Here is a 22,409-nt window from a genome sequence, read left to right as displayed (position 1 = left end):
AGGCTGTGAATAATTTAGTAAAGAATGATTGCGCGGATTTGGACAAAGAAAAGCCTTTTCTAATACTCAGGGGAGTACTTCCTAGCCAGCACATTTCACAGCTGTAATGCTGAAATATTTCAGGTTTCAGAAACAGAAATTTCAGACTTGTGTAGATTTGCGGCTGGTTTTTATTAGTAAAGGGATATGTCTTCTTGCTAATGGGAGAAGCAAAAATAATGGATTTTCACAGGGTGAGAAGCCCAGATAGTTAAAAATAGAAACAACTTTCTTTAGATTAAAAAGTTTAAATTATCTTAATATTGTAAAATATAACACCGAAATCTTGAAATTTTTTGTTTTAATAAACTTTTTTGTTGTTTTTGCAGGTCAGAAAGGGTTCTTTGTTTGAAATAATTTCTTTTCCAGCAAAAACTGCTTTAACCAGCATAATGTATGCTTCCTACGCAGCACTAATTTATTTGGTAAGTTAACTGCTAGATTTTAACATAAATGTATTTCACACATTGTTAGAAGCAGCATACTATTGTGTCTGGTATCAGCTTTAATGTCACCAGCCAAGGCACACCACTGGCTGTGCAAATGATTCCACACTAGTCGTCTGATTCCTGCTTATATGATTTTACTTCTCTAAAGGTAATTGCTATCTAACGAAATTTAATCAAATTTAGTAAATTCGATAAAATTTAGTCAAAACAGATGAACTTTTGCTTTGAGATATCTGTTGTCTAGTTGATAACCATTGTCTCGTGATGGCTTCAGTTAGTATTCCATTATTTGGGGCTATGACTTTGAGATATCTGTTGTCTAGTTGATAACCATTGTCTCGTGATGGCTTCAGTTAGTATTCCATTATTTGGGGCTGTGACTTTGAAGAACACAGCTACTATATTTTGACTATAAGTGGTGGGCATGACAAAAATATAAAAGTTTGTATCAATTATATGAATTTCCATCCATTAAAAATATCCATATAGGCTTTATTAAAAACACAATTCAAGAAAGGTCTTATCTTGACGAATTATCACAAGATCTATTGGTCTATTTCGCCATGAGGGAAAACATTGCCAGCTACCACAACATCTTTCTTGCTTCTCTTCCATATGTGTGACAGACATTTCGACTTGTGGGTGATTCAGCTTTTTAGATTGAATGTAGATTGAATCATGGCACACATTTTCTTTCACATCTGCTGCTGCTGCTCACCATTGTCATTATGAAATTCATTACTTATTATAGCAGAGTCTATTCCTGTCCATTGCTGTATAGGGTTTTAGTGACTGGTACTCCTTTTTCTACTCAACTACCCATGGGCATTTTAGATCGCTCCTAGTTTGAACCTTCACAGCTGCCATACATATCTTTGTACATGTCCTTTGTTGAAACTGCTATGTTGTTCAGAGGTTAAGAGCACTGGCTGCTCTTCCACAAGTCCTGAGTTCAATTCCCAGCACCCACATGGTGGCTCACAACCATCTGTAATGAGATCTGGTGCCCTCTTCTGGCCTGCAGGCAGACATGCAGACAGAACACTGTATATAAATAAATAATTGCTAGGTTATAGGAAATGCAAGCACTTATCACTAAACACATGCTGTAAAAAAGCTTCGAAAATGGCTTTTAGCAATTAAAACACATCCTAGAAGACCATAACAGTCCTATTACGCCACCAGTGGTGCTTGATACTGTCAACATTTTCTATTTTAGCCATTTTTTAAGGGGGTGTTATAATACTGCTTCTAGTTTACATGTTCTTGATTATTAATGAGATTGATTAGCATTGCATGAATTAATTGGATATCTCATCTGTGAATTTTATTTAAAATCTCCAATGCCAAAGCAATGGAGACAGCTAGCCTCAGGTGAGACCTCTGAGACCTTGAGCCAAACCAATCTTTCCTTCTTTAGAATGGGTTTTCAGTTACTTCTCTGAGCAATGAAAAGCCACTTAGTACAGTTCCTTCTGTTGATAGAGGCCTTTTTGTCCCTTTGACCATTTTGGTTTGATGTATATTTTGTTTGATGTGAATATAGATTTTCCTGCTTGGTTTCATATTTACTTTTTGTAGAATATAATTTTCTGGCCTTTCACTTTCAGTCTGTGTATGACTTTGTTAGTGATGTGAGTTCCTTGCAGGCAGAATGTCTTGGGTTTTATTTGCAATGCAAATCGGCCAGTTTGGAAAGTTGTGTGTGTGTATATGTTTGATATATGTATGTGTGTTATGTGTATATGTACACATGCATATATGCACAGAGACAAGAGTATATTGGAGATCTTCCTTGATCATTGTTCACCTGATCTTCGGAGACAGTCTCACTGAACCTAGACTGCATCAGTTCACCTAGGCTGACTTGCATAACCTGCGGGGATTCGTCTGACCCTCCCCACCAACCAGTGCTCAAGTTCTACTGTGTGCTGGCCTGCTTCTGTGTATATTTAAGGCATATACTCCTGTTTACATAAGGTATCCAAACTTCTCGTTGCTACTTGGCTCTAAATTCTTCTTGCACTGGGAATATAGTGGAAGTTTTCTGCTCTTTCACTGAATAAGCTTCTCTGTGTCTTTTATAACTTGGCTCCTTCATCAATACTGGTTATTCATAAACCTAGTCTTCTAATCACTGCCCCAGTTACCATTTATACCGGTCATGATTTACCTTTCCACTGCCATCTGAGTGTGCTATTTGTTCATTCTGTCTTCAGTCTCTGACACTATGCCTTCCAGTTGGCTTTGTTTATTGGTGAGATGTAAGTGACTTTTCTATTTTCTAGTTCGAGTTTCGCATATACTGGTGGTTTGACTATTTCATTCAGCTGTTCATTTGTATTCTATTCAAATTCAGTCATCATTTTGAAGAACAATCTCTGAATTTCTTGCCTTTCATATGCCTCAGTATCTTTGGATTCAGATATGAACTTTTGGAGGAGTTCTGGGCCTTGTGTTACTCCTAGCTCTTGTATTTCTGTATTTGGATTTTTGCATACCTATTAGACAGACACCTAATGTTATGTGAGGGTCTTAGCAAAAAGCCTTTTCTTTCCTTTTTTCCCCTTTCGGTTTTTCGAGACAGGGTTTCTCTGTGTAGTCTTGGCTGTTTTGAAACTCGCTCTACAGACCAGGCTGACCTTGAACTCAAAGATATCCTCCTGCCTCTGCCTCCTAAGTGCTGGGATTAAAGTTGTGTGCCACCACTGCTTGGCTAGAAGCCTTGAGAGTTCTGTATGAAGAATCACTCAAAGGGATGAAGATAATCATAGTAACAACAGGAAAACAAATCTTCTGGATACAGAAACACAGCGGACAAGTAAGAAACATAACAGCAATGCCACCACCAATAACAACAGGAAAGAATGAGGCAGAGACAATATAGAATAAAGTAAATAGCTAAAAGCAGTAAGACAGGAATTTAAAAATCCAATTAAAATAAAAAGTGTGATTAGACACAAGCAAGAAAAAAAAATAATGTAAAGACAGGAAGACAACACTAACCCCCCCCCCCCAGCTGAGGCCCATGGATTGCAGTTTCTTTCCTGTCCTCTAACACTGCAGTCTGCCGAATGTGACTGGTGGGGAAGTGGGGAAGTGGACGAAGATGAGGCCTGTGGCCATTGACTCCCCCACCAAACAGACTAGTGCCCTAGCTTGCTCTGCCCCGCCCTGCATTTTCTACTTGGCTTGGCCAGTGATGCATGTATCAGAGCCGTATTCACCTCACAGGCTTTCTGTGTGCATGCCAAGGAGCCATGACAGCCCCAGCAGTAACAGGGCTGAGTGGGCATGCCTCTCCTGAACCCCAACAATCTCTGATAGGTGAGTACGCTCTTACTCCAGATGCCCAGGCAAATGTCCAAGAGTATCTTCAGACACCCCAACGAGTATGGGAAGCAAACAGACAGTAGATGGGAACCCTATCTACTGACCTTCCAGCACTCCAACTGAGACCCCTGTGGGTACTGACTGCTGTGCCCCCACAGATTTCACTTCCCTCTGCATAAACTTCTCAATGACTGCCAGAGCTGCTCTTCTCCTTGACTGTCACACCTTGTCACTGCTCTGGAATCATCAGGGCCTTGAAATTTTGACCTTTCTGTGGAGTCTGAAATCCAGCGTAGCACAGTCCTTAACAGTATGTCCTTTTCACACTGGATCCCAGCAAGACACTCTGAACAGTGAGTCACCTTCAGAACAAACCACATCACTGGACAATGAGGCTTGCACGAACTGTGGGTTTCTCCTGCTGTTAAGACGGTGTGGCAGCATCACTGGGACTCTCAGCACTCTGACGCACCTTGGTAATCTGGCGTGAAGGCTGGAGCTGCTGACTGTCTGGAACCTTGGCCGAGTGGCCTTGCTGCTTCGCTGTCTTTCAGTTCTCCCTTCTCTGCTGTCCTCCAGCCTTCACTCTTTCTGTCGCTGGACTGGCTCTTCTCGCTTGCAGAGTCATGCGGAGGACACTTCTATCCCACCATCCTGCTACAGAAGGCATCAGAGCCATCCTTGTGGGAGTGGATGCAGCTCTGGTTTTCTTGAAAGAATAGAAGCAAAAGGTTTGAGGTCTCAGGCTGCTCTCCTGCCCTGTCTTGCCTGCTCCTTACTGTAAAACACATCAACACATATGCTTCCCTTCTTCCCTTGAATTTTAACCCTGCCTCCTCCACCTCTTGTTTGCTGGGATTACAGGCCCTTATAACCATGCCTGGTTTATACATTGGTTGAAACCAAGCCTATGATGTCTGTGCACATTAGGCAAGAACTGAGCTGGTTTATACCCTCAGCTCTCCCTGTTCAATCTAGAAAAGCTAGTCAATTTATGTGCATGTGCGCGCATACACATACACACACACACACACCTGCACACTTGTTTGGATTTTAATTTAGACTGCATCAAGTTTATAGATTGTGGGAAAAGTTTAATATTGATGCATGTTTCAATATGATAAATGTTAACAAAATGTATAAGAACTATGGCAACATCATAAAAATTTAGAACTTTAAAAAGACTGAAGTAAACAGAGGATGTGCCATGCTCACAGACTAGCAGAACTTACTCTTTCAGTTATAAAAACGTGGTGCACACTTTTAATCTCAGCATTTGGGAGGCAGAGGCAGGCAGATCTCTGTGAGTTCGAGGCCAGCCTGGTCTACAGAGTGAGTTCCAGGACAGGTTCCAAAGCTACACAGAGAAACCTTGTCTCAAAAAACTAAAATAATAAATAAATAATTAAATGAAAACTAGAAGACATTTTATGAAGCTCCTGTAAACAGACCCACACACAAAGAAACTGGGGGCAATAATGTTCTAAGACAATACAAAAAGGATTTTCCTGATAAGTAGGGACAGATCAACTGAATAGCATTGGGGTAAGTATTTTTCTTTTACATCATACCTATTCCACATAGATTATAAATCTGTAAGTGAAACACAAAACAAAACAGCTTTTAGAATATAATAGAAGAGAATGTTCTCATGACCTTGGTTATAATTGATGACTTCTTTGAACAGAAAAAATCCCACACAATATAAAGAAAAGCATTAATAAGCTGAACTATATGAGAATTAAGAAATTGTGCTTTAAGAGTCTGCTATCAACATGAAAAAAACAAGATATTGGAGGAACCAATGAAAAGGCACATAGGCAGAACAGCACGACAGTGGAGGCGGGGGAGGACATGGGTGCAGGGCAAGATAGAACCCTAGAAAATATGAAATAGTTTCTGTAGGTAGTACACATGAACTGAAATTATCAGAACATCCCAAAATAGTCCATCACCTGGGGACCAACCCTATGGGAGAACATTTCACATTCAAATCTAAGAAGAACAAATCTATCGAGGAGATGCAATGGTTATAAATACGTATGAGTTAGATACAATAAGGTCAATGGATTTAACAAATATCTACACAATATTCCATACAATAGTAGTAAAATATGTGTGCTTTTAATCAACACATAAACGCTACTTTTTACAACATATTTGAGCCATTAATATAAGCTTTACACATATAAAAATGAGAAAGGAAGAAAAGGAAGTGAAAGAAAGACTATAGGCCAAAACATATCTTTGATAACCCTTTATTATCTTTGAAATTAATTAGAAGCAAAAATTCTTAATATGATACTTGCAAACTAAACTCAGAAATATATCTTAAAAAATCATCCAACATGATTAAGTCAGTTTCACCTCAGGGATGTTAGGATGCATTTGTAAATCAATACATTTAATACAGTATAAAACAGAAGGAAGACAAAAATGGCATGATCATCCAATCAATGCAGAATAAACCCTGGAGATGAAATTATATCATTTGGAACAAGTTGAAGGAATGAACTTGAGGTCATCCTGTTAAGCAGAAAGACACAGAAAGTATTGTATGTTTTGTATCATTGCGTATGAACTATAATGATTCTTTAAAACACCTACACTAGTGGAAGGGCTACCAGAGAGGCAAGGCACTGCTGGGGGTGGAGAGAGGGCGGATGAGATTCAGATGCAATATACACATGCACGGAAATATCACAACAAAGTAATGTGTCACTGCAATAGAGGTTCTACTAGAAATCTGAAGGAGAGGAAGGAAACACTGCAGTATTTATCCTCAGGCAGTTCTTCTGTAAGGTAAACTAGTTCCTGTAGCTTCCTGGCCGATGCTGTGCCCCTCCCTCTTGGCTCACTGTCATCATCAGGAATGCAGAATAAGCTGAATGAATAAACTTGCTGCATTTCTCACTTCTGAGATTAGTCTTATAAATATTTTATTTAAACACTTTTCCATACTTAGGATAAGGAATCAATCTATCGCTTGCCAATTGTCAGGGTTTCCTCAAAGGGCATTTTAAATTAAACATGTAGATTATTGACTTTATTAGACATGTTACTGACTTTTTGTGTGTAGTTGCTAGTATCTTAAAAAGAAACATTACTTTTCAACATTTTTTATTGATACAGGCAGTCTGTGTTAATGCCGTGCTGGCAAAGACAAAGAACATTTTCCAAGAAGAAGAATCCCTAAGGCAAAACAGAGAGAGTGAGAACTTTAGGAAAGCCTTTTCTGAGCCTGCGCTTCCACAGCCCATGTTCTCAGAAGGTGAAATCACAGCGAAACCTTACAGATCACTGCCGGAGAAGACGGACCACCTTGCGATTCTCGCCAAACCTCCTGCCAACAAGCAGAGTAACAAGATCCAGGTTTTACACTCTGTGTTTGACCAATCAGCTGAACTGAATGAATGAGAGATCCAGAGATAAATACCACTCCAGAGAGCTTAGCAGTCATCTATCCATGGGAACATCTCATCAGACAAAACCAGAAGACTAGTTTTCATATGCTGAATGCTCTTTTTAAAGGGGCAGAGCAGGGAAAATGATGACATCATTCTCTTGTATTTACATGGCATAGAGAATAAAAGGAAACGATGTAGAAGATATGTCTGACTACCCAGAATTTTTTTTTTACATATTTTACATAGTAAATGTGCAGGTACCTACACAGGCCAGAAGAGAGTGTCAAATCTCCAGGAGCCACCTGACAAGGATGCTGGAAACCAAACACAGGTCCTCTAGAAGAACAGAACATGCCCGTAACCACTGAGCATCTTCCCTGCCCTGACTATACAATATTTTTAATGAATAAGAGAATTCATATTGTGTTGGGCTAGAGTTTACACTGCTTATAATATTGATGTATTCCTAATTCATTTATATTTTTAATTATGAATTATTCTAAATGCTTATTTGGAAAGGAAAATTTCATAACTAAAAGTTATGCATTTTGAGGCTGAAGAGATGGCTCTGTTAAGAGCACTTGCTGCTCTAACAGAGAGGCCAGCTTTGGTTCTAAGCACCCACAACTGTTTGCAACTGCAGCCCCTGGGGATCTAATGCCCTGTTCTGGCTTCTGCATACCAGATGAAGTGTGGTGTGCATTCATACAGGCAGACAAAAACTTTATTTAAAAAATGCTACACTTTCAGAGATAGTAAAAACTGTATTTCTTTATATTTACAGGCAGAGTAGCCAAGTCTCCCTACTGATTTTTTGTCACTTGTAAAGTTATGAAGGACTTGAAATTCAGATGCCATAAATTTATTAAAAAAATTGCTTATCTGATGAGACAGAATAATAAGGTGAGTTTGTTATCTATTAATGGAGTTTGGTCATATCCCCATTCCGGCTATGAATTCCTGGGTCAAATGATTGTCCTGCCTCAGCCTCCTGAGATGCCAGGAGTATAGGATCATAGCACTGAACCTGGCAAAGTGATCACTTTTATTTCCACATTTAAAGATAGAAATTTAGAACAAGAATCCATATTGTCCGTTACTGCCCTTGGCTCCTGACAGAAATGTTGCTATCCTTGGTCCTCTAAACCAAGTCCTAGATTTGCTGAATGGAGCAACTTCAGTTGCTTTCAAGCACTTTATATTCTAAGATATGATAAGATTTGTGACTATCCAAGAAATAACAGGCTGGTATGAACTCTGCCCAGAGATGGCGCATTTTCTGAACCCAGAGAGTAACTGTTGATGGAAACATTGTTGAAAAGTCCAAGTCTGGCTTGTTTGTGCTCTCAGAAATGAGTAACAAATCTGTTTTGTCATGTGACCCATATCCCAAGAGAAAAGGAAATGTACTACTATACAGCAGAAGGTCCAAGCACCCGTGAGTGACTAAGGTGGGTGCCGCGGCCCACACTGCAGTCCCCTGTGCGAGAGCAGCAAGTGCTGCTAGCCAGTCGTCTCTCCGGGGCTCCTTGCTCATTTTCACAACAACCCAGTGAAAGTCCAGGTGAAGGAGAATGTTAAGCACTAGGTTTAGACACTTAATTCACCCTGCATCATGAAAATTACTATGTTTGAAACTTAGTTTTATTTTTAACAGTCTCACCATGAATTCATAACCTACACACCCTTTTTGGCCCCATTTACACCTACATTTTACTGAGTGAGTGCTAAGTTTTGCATGACAGACACTAGGGAGCTGCTCTATATGCTCAATAACAAGCACGATATGGGTCCTAGGCAGTCAGAGCAGCAGTGGCCACAAATTACTGGTGTAGTAAGGTCAGGGTAAACCAAGAGAACATCAGTCTGCTTGTAAACTCTGAGGAACAAATACTACACATTTATGGGAACCTGTACACACACACACGTGCGCGCACACAGAAATTAGCCCCGTTAAGAGACAAGTCAAACCAAGTTTTATTTGGTTTTGACATCTAGCACCCTCCTTCTCCTTCTCCTGTAGGGTCTCACCATGGAGCTCTGGTTGCCTGGAGATCACCATGTAGACCAGACTGGCCTCAAAACCACAGAGATCCACCTGCCTCTGCCTCAGAATGCTGGAATTAGAGGTGTGTACCAGTATGCCTAGTTTTAAGTTTCTCATTTTTAAGTTCAACACATACATTCGCCTCATTAGAGGCAATTTTGACATATAAATAAATGTCTGCTAATCATTTGTAAGCAAAAGTATACAATTAAAATTTGAGTGTCTCAGTATACCTAATTTTACTTTTAAAACTGTAAAAACCATAATTTAAAACAGGAGGCAGATAATTTGTAGACAAAGCAACACAAGAACAGAAGAATGCTGGGAACCAGAGGATGGAGGCCATTCTGTGACTGTTCCCAAATAAACCTGCGGATTTAAAGAAATCTTCTCCCATTTCAACTTTTCCTGTTACACCTTCTGTTTTATCTGTTACTGACCTTGTAACTTTCCTAAGTGGATCATCAGAGCCTCTAAAGGACAGATCCCAATCAGTCCGGAGAGGGATGGGATATATTCTGTCGACCTTCAGTGGCCCAGAGTCATACTAAAGTAAACATGCTTTCAAAACTGCCAAATCCAGGACTTTAAAAAATACTTGCTTTTATTTTTCTTTCTTTATGAGATGTCTGCTGGTGCCCACACAGGCCAGAAGAGGGCATCCATTCCCTGGAGCTGGAGTCAGAGGCGACTGTGAGGGTGAGGGTGAGGAGGAAGAGCAAGAGGTCTGTTGTAATAGGAGCAGCGGGGCTGCGTCCCCAACACCCCGGCCGCTTGCTAGCTTATGCCCGAAATAACAACACACAAACTGTATTCATTTAAACACCGCTTGGCCCATGAACTCTAGCCCTTACAGGCCAATTCTCGCACCTGGACTAGCCCATTTCTAATGATGTGTGTAAGCACCCCAAGGTGCGCTTACTGGGAAGATTCTAGCCTATGTCCATCCTGGGTCGGAGCTTCATCGCGTGTGCCTCAGAGAGCAGAGCTATCGGGAGAGTGGAGCATGGCGTCTCTGCTCCAGAGAGCAGAGCTGTCGGATCTCTCCGGGAGCAGAGCAGAGTCTGACCTCACTTCCTTCTCCTCCCAGAATTCTATTCTGTTTACTCCTCCCACCTATGCTTTAACCTATCAGGGCCAGCCAAGCAGTTTCTTTATTGCTCAATGACCTTCCTCCATCAGAGCTCTGAGCCACTGGCCCATCTGCAGGCCCTGGAAAAACCGGTGGTTTTTAAAGTTACATGTACGCATGTTGGAAAAAAAATTATCTTTGGTACTGGAACAAAATAACTAAAATATTTTCAAACATACACATAATTTTGCTGCCATATGTATTTTTAATCAGGAAGAACTCCGAATCACTTTGAATTCTCCAGTGGCATAATAATCAGAGTCACATTTAAAAGGCTCCTTAGAAAGTGTCACATAAATGTTGCCATTGTTCACCGTCACAGTGTGTATCCTTTGCTTTATTCCCTTGGAGCACCACTCAGGTCTTGCTGATGGGTCTTTAGGGTTTATAGACTGGTATAATCCTTCTCCTGTTGCCAAAGTGATTTTGTATTTATGCCAGGGGCAAACTATGCATGATTGTCCATTGAAATCCTAGAGGGGAAAAACAAAAGATTTAATAGGCTGACATTACAAGTGTTTAAGATAGGTTTCAGATTTAGTTAAGAATCTAATGCAGGGGAACCGGGTTAAAGAACCACACCAGGCGGACTTGCATGCACGCAGGACCTGTGGCAAGAGGATCTTGATGCCAGCCCGGACTACACAATGAGACTGTCTCATGAACAATGAGGAGCTTGGCAGTGGGATGGCTCAGCAGGTGAAGGCACTTGCCACTAAGGCTGATGACTTAGTTCCTGGGAACTCACGTGATGGAAGAGGACAGCCACCTCCACACAGTTACTCTCTTTTTCCATGCACAATTAAGCAAATAAACATTACAAATGTTTATATCAATATATTTAAATAAATACTAAAAAATGTTTAGTACAAAAGCAGTGTTTCCCTCTCCTATTTCTAATTTCCAAGTTATCCAGCCCTAAGCAAAAGGAGGACAATGGAGTTTTTGTCGCCGCCTAGAACTCAGCGGGAGCACCAGCAGAAGAGGGCTGGCTGGCAGAAGACCACGCTGCCACTGAGCCACAAAAAAGGAGTGGCGCTTCCGGTGCTGCCAGAGAAATTTTCAGTAGCTTCTAGAAGAGAACAGTGTCTCAGTATACCTAATTTTACTTTTAAAACTGTAAAAACCATAATTTAAAACAGGAGGCAGATAATTTGTAGACAAAGCAACACAAGAACAGAAGAATGCTGGGAACCAGAGGATGGAGGCCATTCTGTGACTGTTCCCAAATAAACCTGCGGATTTAAAGAAATCTTCTCCCATTTCAACTTTTCCTGTTACACCTTCTGTTTTATCTGTTACTGACCTTGTAACTTTCCTCTAAAGGACAGATCCCAATCAGTCCGGAGAGGGATGGGATATACTGTAAGGCCTGGGAGTTACTGAAGGTCTGAGTGCAAATGAAAGAAATCTGTGGTCCCAACTTTTCAACTGTCCTAAGGACGTGTTGTCAAGCCTTAAGGAGCATGGGCACCACCTGGATCTGCTTTAAACACAGCTGTTTGCTTAACTTCAGGAAGCATTTGTGGGAGTGGGCTTCTACATGTCCAATAGGTACCACTGTGTCAAGAGTGCTGGGCTGTGGCGGACACACTGAGTAGCAAGTTCTTTATGGGCTAAAACCCTCAACAGTTCTACAGTGCTCACATCGGCATGTGCTTTAGTCCTGTACACCAGAAACAGACATGCTAAAGTGGTTCCCACAGAGGTTCCAATAATAAAAATATTGGAAACATCTGAATTTGCTTAGAGTAAATTTAATTTTACATACCTCAATTTCTCCCAAGTGTAAGGGTCCTCCAGAATCTGAAAAGGAATTGATATTATATCTAATCACTAAACTGAACTTTGACAGTTTTGTGATGAACAAGGACAAATTCTAAGAACGAAATCTTACGGTAACAGCGAATGTCCATAGCATGGTATTCCCCTTTGTGGTAGAAAATGACCACTTCTCTGTCGTGGACAACTGCTGTCATTCTTTCCGACTTTCTAATGTCATCCTCTCGGCCAACACAGACAGAGGTGTTCTTGTCATCACCGCCTTCTGCAGAGACTTCAGGGTCCATGCTAATTATTAAGGGGAGAAGGAAGAAATGAGAGGAAGGATGTGAGCAAAGGAGAGGGAGGAGGAGGAAGGAGGAAAACACTGGAAGTGTCCTTTCTAGTATGGACACAACCTAGAGATAAATATTGAGTTGTCTGAATTTTTTGAAACTAATGAATGCATTTTTCTATAGCTGTATAGAATGTTGTTGGACTTTTTAAAAAATATTTATTATGTATACAATATTCTGTCTCTGTGTGTGTGTGCAGGCCAGATGAGGGCACCAGACCCCATTACAAATGGTTGTGAGCCTCTGGGAATTGAACTCAGGCTTTGGAAGAGCAGGCAATGCTCTTAACTTCTGAGCCATCTCTCCAGCCCCTGTTGTTGGGCTTTTTAAAAAAATTCTTTGCTCTTTGATCTCTTTTGTCTTTGGGAGGCCACCATTCAGCTCCCAAATAATCACACAGAATCTTATTTTTACTTATAAATGCCTGGCCTTAGCCTGACTTATTTCTAGCCAGCTTTTCTTAAATTGTCACATCTACCTTTTGCTTCTGAGCTTTTATCTTTCTGTATTCTACACACCTTTCTTTACTTCTTACTCCATGGCTTGCTGTGTGGCTGGGTAACTGGCCTCTGAAGTCCTCCACCCCATCTGCTTCTCGCTCCTAGATCTCCTCTTCCTGGCTTTCTCCTCTCTGCCAGCCAGTCCCACCTGTCCTTTCTCCTGCCTAGCTCCTGGCTTTTCAGCTCCTTATTAGACCAACTAGGTGTTTTAGACAGGCAAAGTAAAACAGCTTCACAGAATTAAACAAATTCAACATAAAAGAATGCAATACATCTTTGCATCATTAAACAAAAGTTCCACATCATAAGCAACTGCAACCTATCTCCAGCTAACATTCCACAACAATAGAACACTTGTAAATACTAGATTATAGCTAGTCTTTACTCTGATTTATGGACCCAACACCACCAAACCAAGGAAAATTCCCCACTATCAGAAAAGACAGGCAATTTCTGAGCAGCGGCATACAGCCTAAGGCTTCATGCCCTTTCATTCAATATCAAATTCAATACCAAAGAACATCCAGCTGTTCTCTGCACTGTTTCTGTCTGTTGAAGGAGTCTGTGGATTCTTGGGTACCCTGGTGGGTGCCTCACTTGAACACAGTCTTTGTTTACCCCACCAGATAATCACTCTCTGCAAGAGAGAGGTGTGAACAGGTTTTCACACCATTTTCACACATAGACACTAAGATGATTTCCCCCTTTTGATTAACTTGTACAAGAGGATTGTAGAGTCTTTTATCCAGTCTTTCTATTGTAAAGTGACTCAGTGGCTTGTGTATACATTAAGACTATAGTCATATTCCAGTGATTCCATGTGGGAAGAATCATCATGACATCACGGTTGGGGTGACTTCACAGAGCAATCTCTTCCTACTAGAAGATGTCAATGTATGGGGTCCTGTAGGTGCCTGAACTGCTTATTGGAGCAGTTACTTCAATTCCTTTATTCTGTGACAAAATGAAAGGCTGGTGACGTATGACAGAGGTTAAACTGTCCCGGTCACATCTAATCACACGGTTTACAATACAGACAGGGAAGCTTCTTCTTTTTCTTCTTTTTTGTTTGTTTGTTTGTTTTTCTAGACAGGGTTTCTCTGTAACTTTGGAGCCTATCCATAGAGAAGCTTCTTAAGGAACAACTTTGGTAGTCATCTTTAAAAGCCACCAGAATTACAAATGATGTTATCTTCAGATTCTCCTTCCGAGTTTTCTCATTAGATGATCATTTTATGAATGCTTTCTGATCAATGACTATGTGACTGGCACTTCAGGAATTGGGACACGCAAGCTTTCTGCCCTCTCAAGGATTGTGTTCCACATGGCAAGACTGGTATCAAAGAAATATATAAGTAAGAATGACACACGATGGAATTATATTGGGTGATGTGAGGGAAAGTGACAGGGTGAGGAAATCCTGCAAAGAACCAGACTGTAGAGTAAGATAAACTACCCCCCAAAATGAACAGACTGTAGAGTAAGATAATCAAACTACCCCCCAATGAACAGACTGTAGAGTAAGATAAACTACCCCCCAAAATGAACAGACTGTAGAGTAAGATAATCAAAATACCCCCCAATGAACAGACTGTAGAGTAAGATAAACTACACCCCCCAAATGAGTCACACATGTGAAGAACTGGTGGGAGAGAATTCCATACTGAGAAAGAATGAAAGCCCGAGGGAAAGAAAAAGCTTAACTAATTTGAGGAACAACAATAACAGACAAACCTAGACAACACTACACAAGACTAGCTCACCACTGGAGGTGACCAGTCTAGGGGCACTGGGAGTTTTACATGTGTTCCTTTAAAAACAGTGCTCCAGGGTGACTTGGCCAGAGTGTTCTGAGGTGGGGGAGAAAAGAAATGAGGCCTAAGCCCACCCTGAAAGCTTGTGTTCAAAGACAAGAGGAAGACGTGGAGAGAGGCGACACCCGCCCAGAACCCAGTGACTGTTAATCAAATGAAACTTATTACTCTATCATCTGCCTTAAACTGCAAGTAGGTAATAATCAGAAAAATAAAGGCAGTCAATAAGGTAAAATCTCTAACTGATACATGAAAAAAACTGGGGCTTCCCAGGAAACCATTCTGTTCTAAAACTGGTTAGGCAAAAGTTCAGAGTATCCTGCTCCCTTTGTGTAAACTGACTTATTTTTGACACTTCAACTCTCCTAAAAACCAAATACTGGCTGTGGTTATTAACTAAGTAAAAGCTTATATCCATAATATATAACCATTACAACCCTCTGTTGCCCATATTTCAAAGTGCTTTGGGCCAAATGTGGAAATTACAAGGTGAAGAAAGAAATCAGGACTAAAAAAATGAGTCGATATTATTCCTAGAGACAGTCTCGGCTACACGTCTGCTCAACCCTCAAGACTACCTACTCTGTAACACTGTTCAACACGCAGTCCCACGGCTGGATGTTTACAAGACATGCTTGTTCGTGAGACAGGTCTTGCACGCCGATCTTCCTGCCTCCCTCTCCTAGTGTTCACATCACAGGCATGAGCGACCACACCAGGTCTATGCAGGGCTCTGTGTGTGCACTGCAAGCACTCTACCAACTGAGCTGCGTCTCCAGCAGCAAGTGCTGCGCGTGTTCGTGTCAGACATAGCCCTCCAAATCAAAACCAAATCCTTCTAAAGGTTTGTAGCAATCCTAGATCTTATCTTACATAATATTCTCTCCCTCGCCCCCCTCCCCGCCCCGTTCCCATTTTTAAAAGGTTATTTTATGTAAATGGCTATGCTGCCTGTGTGTGTGTCTGTGTACTACATGTTCATGCTTGGCTGGTGTCTGAGGCCAGAAGACAGCATCAGATTTCCCCGGAAACAAGAGTTACAGAGGATTGGATGCCAACTCATATGTGCTAAAGATCAAACCTGGGTCCTCTAAAAGAGTAGCCAGTGCTCCAGTGCTCTTAAACCTCTAAGCCATTGCTTTAGCAACTTTGAATTTCATCTAAACAATTTTATAATTGTATGAATTTATTATCAGAGTGTGAGATTTACAACTCTGACTTAAGCAAGATAAAGAATTTTATATAAACGAGGAAATGAAGTGAATAAAAATGATGTTTGCTATCAGTAGAGACTCAACTGCTGTTAACCACACTAATTGGACTGGGAAATACTCTTAGCATTAAACTTATGCAATTGTCTACAATTGAAAATACTATGGATCACACATCAGCTTCAAAGACCCCAGTTGTCGGTTGATGACCCTCAGTCTGCCTTCTAAACCACACTGATACTGCCATATTCACAAGGAGCTAACATCTTGACCTACCCATTTCAGTCTGAGGTTAACATTTTACATAATATGTACCCACATATCCAATTTGTTAAAGGAGAACTTAGACCTAGATTAAATGACTCCAACCCATAAACTTTACAAAGTTAAGAGGAAAAAAACTATGACTCATTTTAAAAGCAAGTTTATAAAAACAAAAAACTTAGGAACAAAATCTTCACTGAGTTTTTTAGAAGTGAGCTTTGGAAAAGGAGATTTATCTGCTACTCTAACAAAGCAAGTGCTACACCAGGCAGAAGGTAGGGCAAACGTTAGCATCACAAGCCCAGCACTAAGACAGGCAGAAGGTAGGACATGTGAAAGCACCAGAGGCCTGGGCTTGGAGGGGAAAGTCAGTGTGTGCACTGGTAGGGAGAAGCCAGAGCTTTTACTCAGTGTATAAACTTCACATAGATCAAGTTTAGGAAACTACTCTGGAGTCTGTAGTCAACTCCTGCTCTGAGTAACCTAGCTGGGCTGGGGTGCAGCTCAGCAACAAAGCACTTGCTGATAGCCCTGTGGGGGGGAGGGCACTGGGGTTTAACTTGGCATTTAACTGTTATTTGAAAAAAACTAAGATATATGCTGTTTTTAAAATTATCCCACAACAGAACAGCAAAAATAAGTTTAACAAGAAGAGCAAGGGGCCAGCTGTGGCACACACATCTTTAATCCCAGGTCTCACAAGGCACAGAGAGGTGGTTCTCTGTGAGATCAAGGCTAGCCTAGTCTACATAGTGAGTTGCAGACCAGCTAGGGCTATATAGTGAGACTCTGTCCAGAGGTAATAAAAAGGTAAAGGGGACCATCACCACAGTTTTTTTTCTGGGTTATCTGTGACCGACAAGAAGCTGGGACAATATGTCTCAGCTCATTGGGTTTTGCTTGATTTGGTCAATTACATGAATTGCTAGTGGGAGCATTTACCTTCAGAGCTGGACTGCAGTCTTATCAGATTTTATTGGAAGAACACAAAGGAAGCAAATAATAAGAAAACAGAAAACAAAAAGGAGAGGAAAGGTAAATAGGCTGAAATGAAAGGAAAAAATATATTAAATTTGCAACACATATAGCCCTCAAAGTAAGAAGCAGAAAACATGAAGACTCCCTATGGACAGTAAGTAAATGTCAAATAGACAAAGAAAATGGACAGAAGACAAGAGCAAACAGTTCACGTATGAGGAATTCCAAGTGGCCAACAGTCACATGTGAAGATGCTTAACCTCATCAGAAAAATAAAATGCAATGCAAAGCCCAAGCTGGGATATTTACATCCAGCGGACTAGCGAAAAGTTATAGGAGGTTGGCAAGAATACGGTATAACCAGTATTGATGGCATCGCCAAAGCTGAGCAGTCATGACCCAATAGCCCACTTGAGGCATGTTGAAAGAATAACCACACCAGCAACAGATAAGAAACAACATAGTCCATTAGTAGCAGGATGGATAATTTGTATACTCATACTATGGAATGCTGTATTGCAGTAGAAACGAACTCATTTTTAAAATGTGGAAAGTGAGCTTTCATTTCTTTTAGTCATGTGCAAAATCACAGAAAACCAAATACCATGTTATTCATGAACACAAGCTTTGTGAGTGTTTTCATTATTATTTTATTTTATGTGTCTTGGTATTTTGCCTGCATGTATGTTTGCACACTGTGTACATGTCAGGTGCCCTAGAAGGCTGGAAAATGGCATAGGATTCCCCTAGAACTGGAGTTATAGTTTGAAGTCACCATGTAGCTGCTGGAAATCAAGTCCAGGTCCTCTGGAAGAGCAGCATTCTTAACTCCTGAGCCATCTCTCCAGTCCCCATGAATGCATGTTTATAAACGTACAGAGAAAAGCAAGAGGATAATAAAAGTATTCTTTAAAGCCTCAAAAATGTTGCTAGTTCTTAGATTTAAAGTTATTCTTTCTAGTATTTAAGTTGAATTCTACTTTGTCTTTGTTGCAAGGTCATGAAAAACAAGGTTTTGAATCCCTAGAGCATTTTCCCACACAGAGATAAGAATGAACTACTTGAGAATATATTAGGTCAATACTTAGCAATAGATAAAAGGTTAGCACCACCACCACCACCACCAAAAAACAGCAAACGGCAATAGATGTAGACTAACTCTACAGGTTAACCTCTCCTGACAATCAGTCAAATAAAACCAAATGCAGCCTCCCTCAAATTTCAGTGTTTGAGCATGGAACATGGACAAGGTTTGACTCAGACCAAGAAAAACTGCAGTGCACTCTGAAGGGGCTGATAAGGAACAGAAGGCTCCACATGATAACAGCTTCAAAAAGCTATGATTACAGTCTTACATAGAAAAGTACTATCTTTCAACTATCCATGGTACTATTTATGATATGAGATAAATTATTTAAAATTAACACCTATATTCTTAATTACTGTGAATATCACATTCCATTTAGGCAATGAGTCCATGAGCTCACCCTTAAGAATTTAAATTTTGTTACTCTGATACACTGTTCATGCATGCCTACATATGCTTACATAGTTTCTCTATTTTAAAAAGCAGAATTTTTAAAAAGTGGAGTTTTTTACACTGACATAAAATTGAATGTATTTGCAGTCTACATGATGTTCTGAAGTACACATACATGTGGAATGACAAAACTTAGCTAATTAATTAGTTACAACACATAATTAACATGTTGTGATGAGAACATTTTCCATGTACTTAGCTTTTTCAAGAATAACTGTTAGTCAGTCACCATGTGTACAATAGAGCTAAAATACCAGATTCCTTTACCTAAATAAAAGAAAGTGCAAAGTTAGACAACTACTCAATTTGAGCAATAGATGATTTTCATCTTTAAAAAATTTAGTTCTGCCACGCAGTGGTGGCGCACGCCTTTAATCCTAGCATGTGGGAGGCAGAGGCTGGCGGATCTCTGTGAGTTTGAAGCCAGCCTGGTCTACAAGAGCGAGTTCCAGGACAGCCAGGGCTACACAAAGAAATCCTATCTTGAACAAAAACAACAAAAAATAGTTCTTCTGTTCCATAGTTCTCTTTTTGAAAAATGGTGGATTTTGTTGTTGTTTTGTTGATACCTAAAATTAGTACCTAAAAGTGAGACTTCTAAAAATAAAGCTACACATTAGCTAAGTGAACGTTCCCGCCAGTTTTAGAAACCTTTCTAACACAGATAATTCATTCAAGTAAACATGCACTGGACATAAAAGACGACATGAAAGTAAAGGTACTCACGTGTGCCTCCTCTTAAGCAATGAATACGGTGCTCTAAGAGCAAGCAAGCACTTGGCCCACACACTATCCCAATGCTTATCTCCTGGGTGACACACTTGGTTTTAGGCTCAGGGAGGGAAAATGCTTTAGCAGTTTTATATCACTTTGGATGAATAAAACTATACGGCCAGCTACATTTGATAAATGACTACTAGCTTGGACACTGCATGTAAAGGCTCATTACTCCTGAGCTAACTAGGTATTGCTTTCACGTAATTAGCAGCCAGCGATTTATAAGAACATGTGACCTGAAAGAAAGTCATCTTGAAAGCCACAAAAGACGTTCAGCAAAAATGCATAGGGGTCTTTATATTAGCGGTGCATACATGTATCAGGAAACATGGTTCCTGATCTAGGAATGCTAATGCACAAGACTGTATCCACAAATATTTTTAAAAAAACACCTGCTCAATTTAAATGAAGTCATGCAGCTGAGCAAATTACCGCCAGCGTCTGGTATTAAAGAGGACAAGAAGGTTCGCCTGAGTCTGAATCCCTGGAATACGCTTGATTTGGGGCTATGCTGCATTAAAGGTCGTCATCACAGAGTGCGGGGACGGAAACTGCTTTAATACACCTCTGCTATTTACAGCTGGGGGCAACCACAGGAAACGCAAGTTCGGCTGCCGCCGGAAAGAGCCCTGCAGTTCGGCTCAGAAGGCAGCGACGGACCGGGCCGGCACCAAGATGCAGTGAGTGCGAGGGACCTGAGGATCAGCTTTCACGACCGACGGCGCAGCGGCAGGAGAGTGTGGCCCCCGCCGGCTCAGAACCGCCGCCGACCGCCACCGGAAGCCCAGGCCCGCCCTCCGAGACCGGAAGCAGCGCGCCGGAAAGCTCCGCCCGCACGCATCGCCGCACCCCGAGAACCCACCTTCCGGGGCTGGGGTCCTCGCCCCGCCCCCACCCGGCTCGCTGGCACGGCGACCCGGGCCTGCGCGCGCAGTCTCCGAGGGGGCGGGCAAGGCCACGTGATCGGAAGTACCGGGTCCTGGGGCTTCCGCCCAGTGTATGATTACTGCTTCAGCCCTGGCCGGATATGAGTGCTTTTGATGGTGACAGTGGTGACAGCCAGCCCACCCTCCTCTTCCAGCATGAGTGACATCAATTCTTTTTTAAAGGCGATTAATGGTTTCACGCTAGATTTACCCAAAGTTTAATTGCACTCAGCAATCTCATGCCTAAGAATATACCTTGTAAAAAATATTGGCAGAAGCCTCATGACTCTTGTACACCATGTATAGGACTGTCTATAGCGACGGAACAATACCTATAGGGGCCGATGTTCAGCTCAGTGGTTGGATAAAACACAATACGGATACGAAAACTTTGCAGCCATATACTGCATACCCAAATATCCAATTGCATGGTGTACTAAATATTGAAAGACACAGCATATAGGTTCCAGTGTGTAATATGCTCTTTATAGTACAAATTAAGTTATTGCTTGAGATACAGATAAACAGGTATGTATAATATTGAGTTGGAAGGGTCACCCCAGCCCCTGGCCTGGGCACTGCCAAGCACTTGTACTCCAATTCCCACCATGCCAAGCACTTGGACTCTAATTCCCAGCATGCCAAGCGCTGAAACCCCCTCCTTGGAGAGAGTCAGGACCACTCCCACAGGGTATTTAGGCTCCCTTCCGGAGAAGGAAGGTGTGGTTTCAGGTTTTGTGTGTGCTCCCGGTCACCCAAGAGCACGGCATTTTTGATTCGTTCTAATCTGGTTTTATTGGAGCTTTTTGCACAGGCGGAGAGGCTCGGTTAGGAAATATACACTTTTTAAAAAAGCTTTTTTAAAAACTAGTGATTTTTAAGGGGAGACAGCATGTTTTCATTTTCAATTTTTTAACTGCCTATTACCCTTCTCGCATTTACTTATATTAAAAGCAATACTATAAAAATTACTCTCCCGGCAGTGGTGGTGCGTGCCTTTAATCCCAGCACTCGGGAGGCAGAGGCAGGCTGATCTCTGTGAGTTCGAGGCCAGAACTACAAGAGCTAGTTCCAGGACAGGCTCCAAAGCTACAGAGAAACCCTGTATTGGGAGGGGAGTGGGGGGTGGGTGGGAAGAATTCCTCATATTTATTTTTTTTTTTAGAGAGGAACTGTTGTTCTTTTTTTAAAAAAAATGCTACAAGATCCCCGCGGCAGTAGGCAGCAGAAATGCTGTAGGTCCCAAAAGGTGGTGGCGGGCCATGTGGCGGCAGGCAGTGGGCCCCAGGCAGAGACGGCTGCTGGTCCCTGAGCAATGGCTGGTCCCAGGCAGGGAGACACATGGCGGGCGGGCAGAAGACAGAAACATGGATAGACACGACGTGCAGGGTGAGGTTGAATGTTTATTCAGGGGGTTATGGAGGAGGAAGGGTGAAGGGGAGAGAGAGAAGAGAAGAGGAGAGGAGAGGGGAGGGGAGGGGAGAGGAGAGGAGAAAGAGACAGAGAAGGGGGGAGCAGAGAAGTGGGGAGGGAGGCAGAAGCGAAGCTGCCTCTCTGAGAGGAAGATGGAAAAGAGAGCGAACTCAGGCCGGAAGCTGAAGATCAGCCTGCCTCTGCGGATGGGGGAGGGAGTGGGCGTGGCTTGTCTCTTAAAGGGACCAATACCATAACATTCCCAGGTCTTCCTTATAATATAAAGCAGATTAGATCTCTTAAAAGGACCAAAACCATAACAGGAACTAAATGAGTGACAGGCTTTCAAAAGTTCTCTGTAAACTTGTCTGTAGCAAGCAGGCACTTGTAGAGCCTGCTGCTGTGGGACTGAGGTGGATCACTTGAACCCAAGTGTTGTTGGGCAACACCATATATTCAAAG

General features: G+C 41.6%; 2 protein-coding genes across 3 annotated transcripts in view; one reads left to right on the top strand and one right to left on the bottom strand.

Moving 5' to 3' along the window:
- Spata9 (spermatogenesis associated 9) overlaps positions 1-10,588 on the top strand; it is a 58,415-nt gene extending 47,827 nt beyond the window's left edge. The window contains exons 5-6 of the mRNA XM_050122166.1: positions 369-464; positions 6,954-10,588. Of these exons, the coding sequence (XP_049978123.1) occupies positions 369-464; positions 6,954-7,238 (381 nt within the window). The 3' untranslated portion in view covers positions 7,239-10,588. The remainder of the gene's footprint in view (positions 1-368; positions 465-6,953) is intronic.
- Positions 10,589-10,592: 4 nt separating this feature from the next.
- Positions 10,593-20,609, bottom strand: Rfesd (Rieske Fe-S domain containing). 2 transcript variants are annotated; one of them, XM_050122165.1, is made up of 4 exons: positions 20,471-20,609; positions 12,305-12,477; positions 12,179-12,213; positions 10,593-10,880 (listed from the first exon to the last, which is right to left on the bottom strand). In XM_050122165.1, the coding sequence occupies exons 2-4, from the start codon at positions 12,474-12,476 to the stop codon at positions 10,617-10,619; spliced, it is 471 nt and encodes a 156-aa protein (XP_049978122.1). In that variant the 5' UTR covers position 12,477; positions 20,471-20,609; the 3' UTR covers positions 10,593-10,616. The 2 variants fall into 2 exon arrangements, with proteins under 2 accessions (XP_049978122.1, XP_049978121.1); XM_050122164.1 differs by lacking the exon at positions 20,471-20,609 and adding an exon at positions 19,558-20,439.
- Between the last annotated feature and the right edge of the window lie 1,800 nt (positions 20,610-22,409).

The sequence above is a fragment of the Alexandromys fortis genome, unplaced genomic scaffold, assembly GCF_014885135.2.
Source record: "Alexandromys fortis isolate MF-2015 unplaced genomic scaffold, M_Fortis_MF-2015_v1.1 scaffold_163, whole genome shotgun sequence".
NCBI lineage: Eukaryota > Metazoa > Chordata > Mammalia > Rodentia > Cricetidae > Alexandromys > Alexandromys fortis.
The sequence above is the reverse complement of the archived record's forward strand: the minus strand, read 5'-3'. Positions and strand labels throughout refer to the sequence as shown.

Bases quoted from the DNA above. Each gene is read 5' to 3' on its own strand.
- Rfesd (XM_050122165.1), bottom strand. From the start codon at position 12,476: ATGGACCCTGAAGTCTCTGCAGAAGGCGGTGATGACAAGAACACCTCT. The intron at 12,214-12,304 runs GTAAGATTTCGT...ATTCCTTTTCAG, and splicing joins TATGGACATTCGCTGTTACC to ATTCTGGAGGACCCTTACAC. The intron at 10,881-12,178 runs GTATGTAAAATT...TTTCCCCTCTAG, and splicing joins TACACTTGGGAGAAATTGAG to GATTTCAATGGACAATCATG.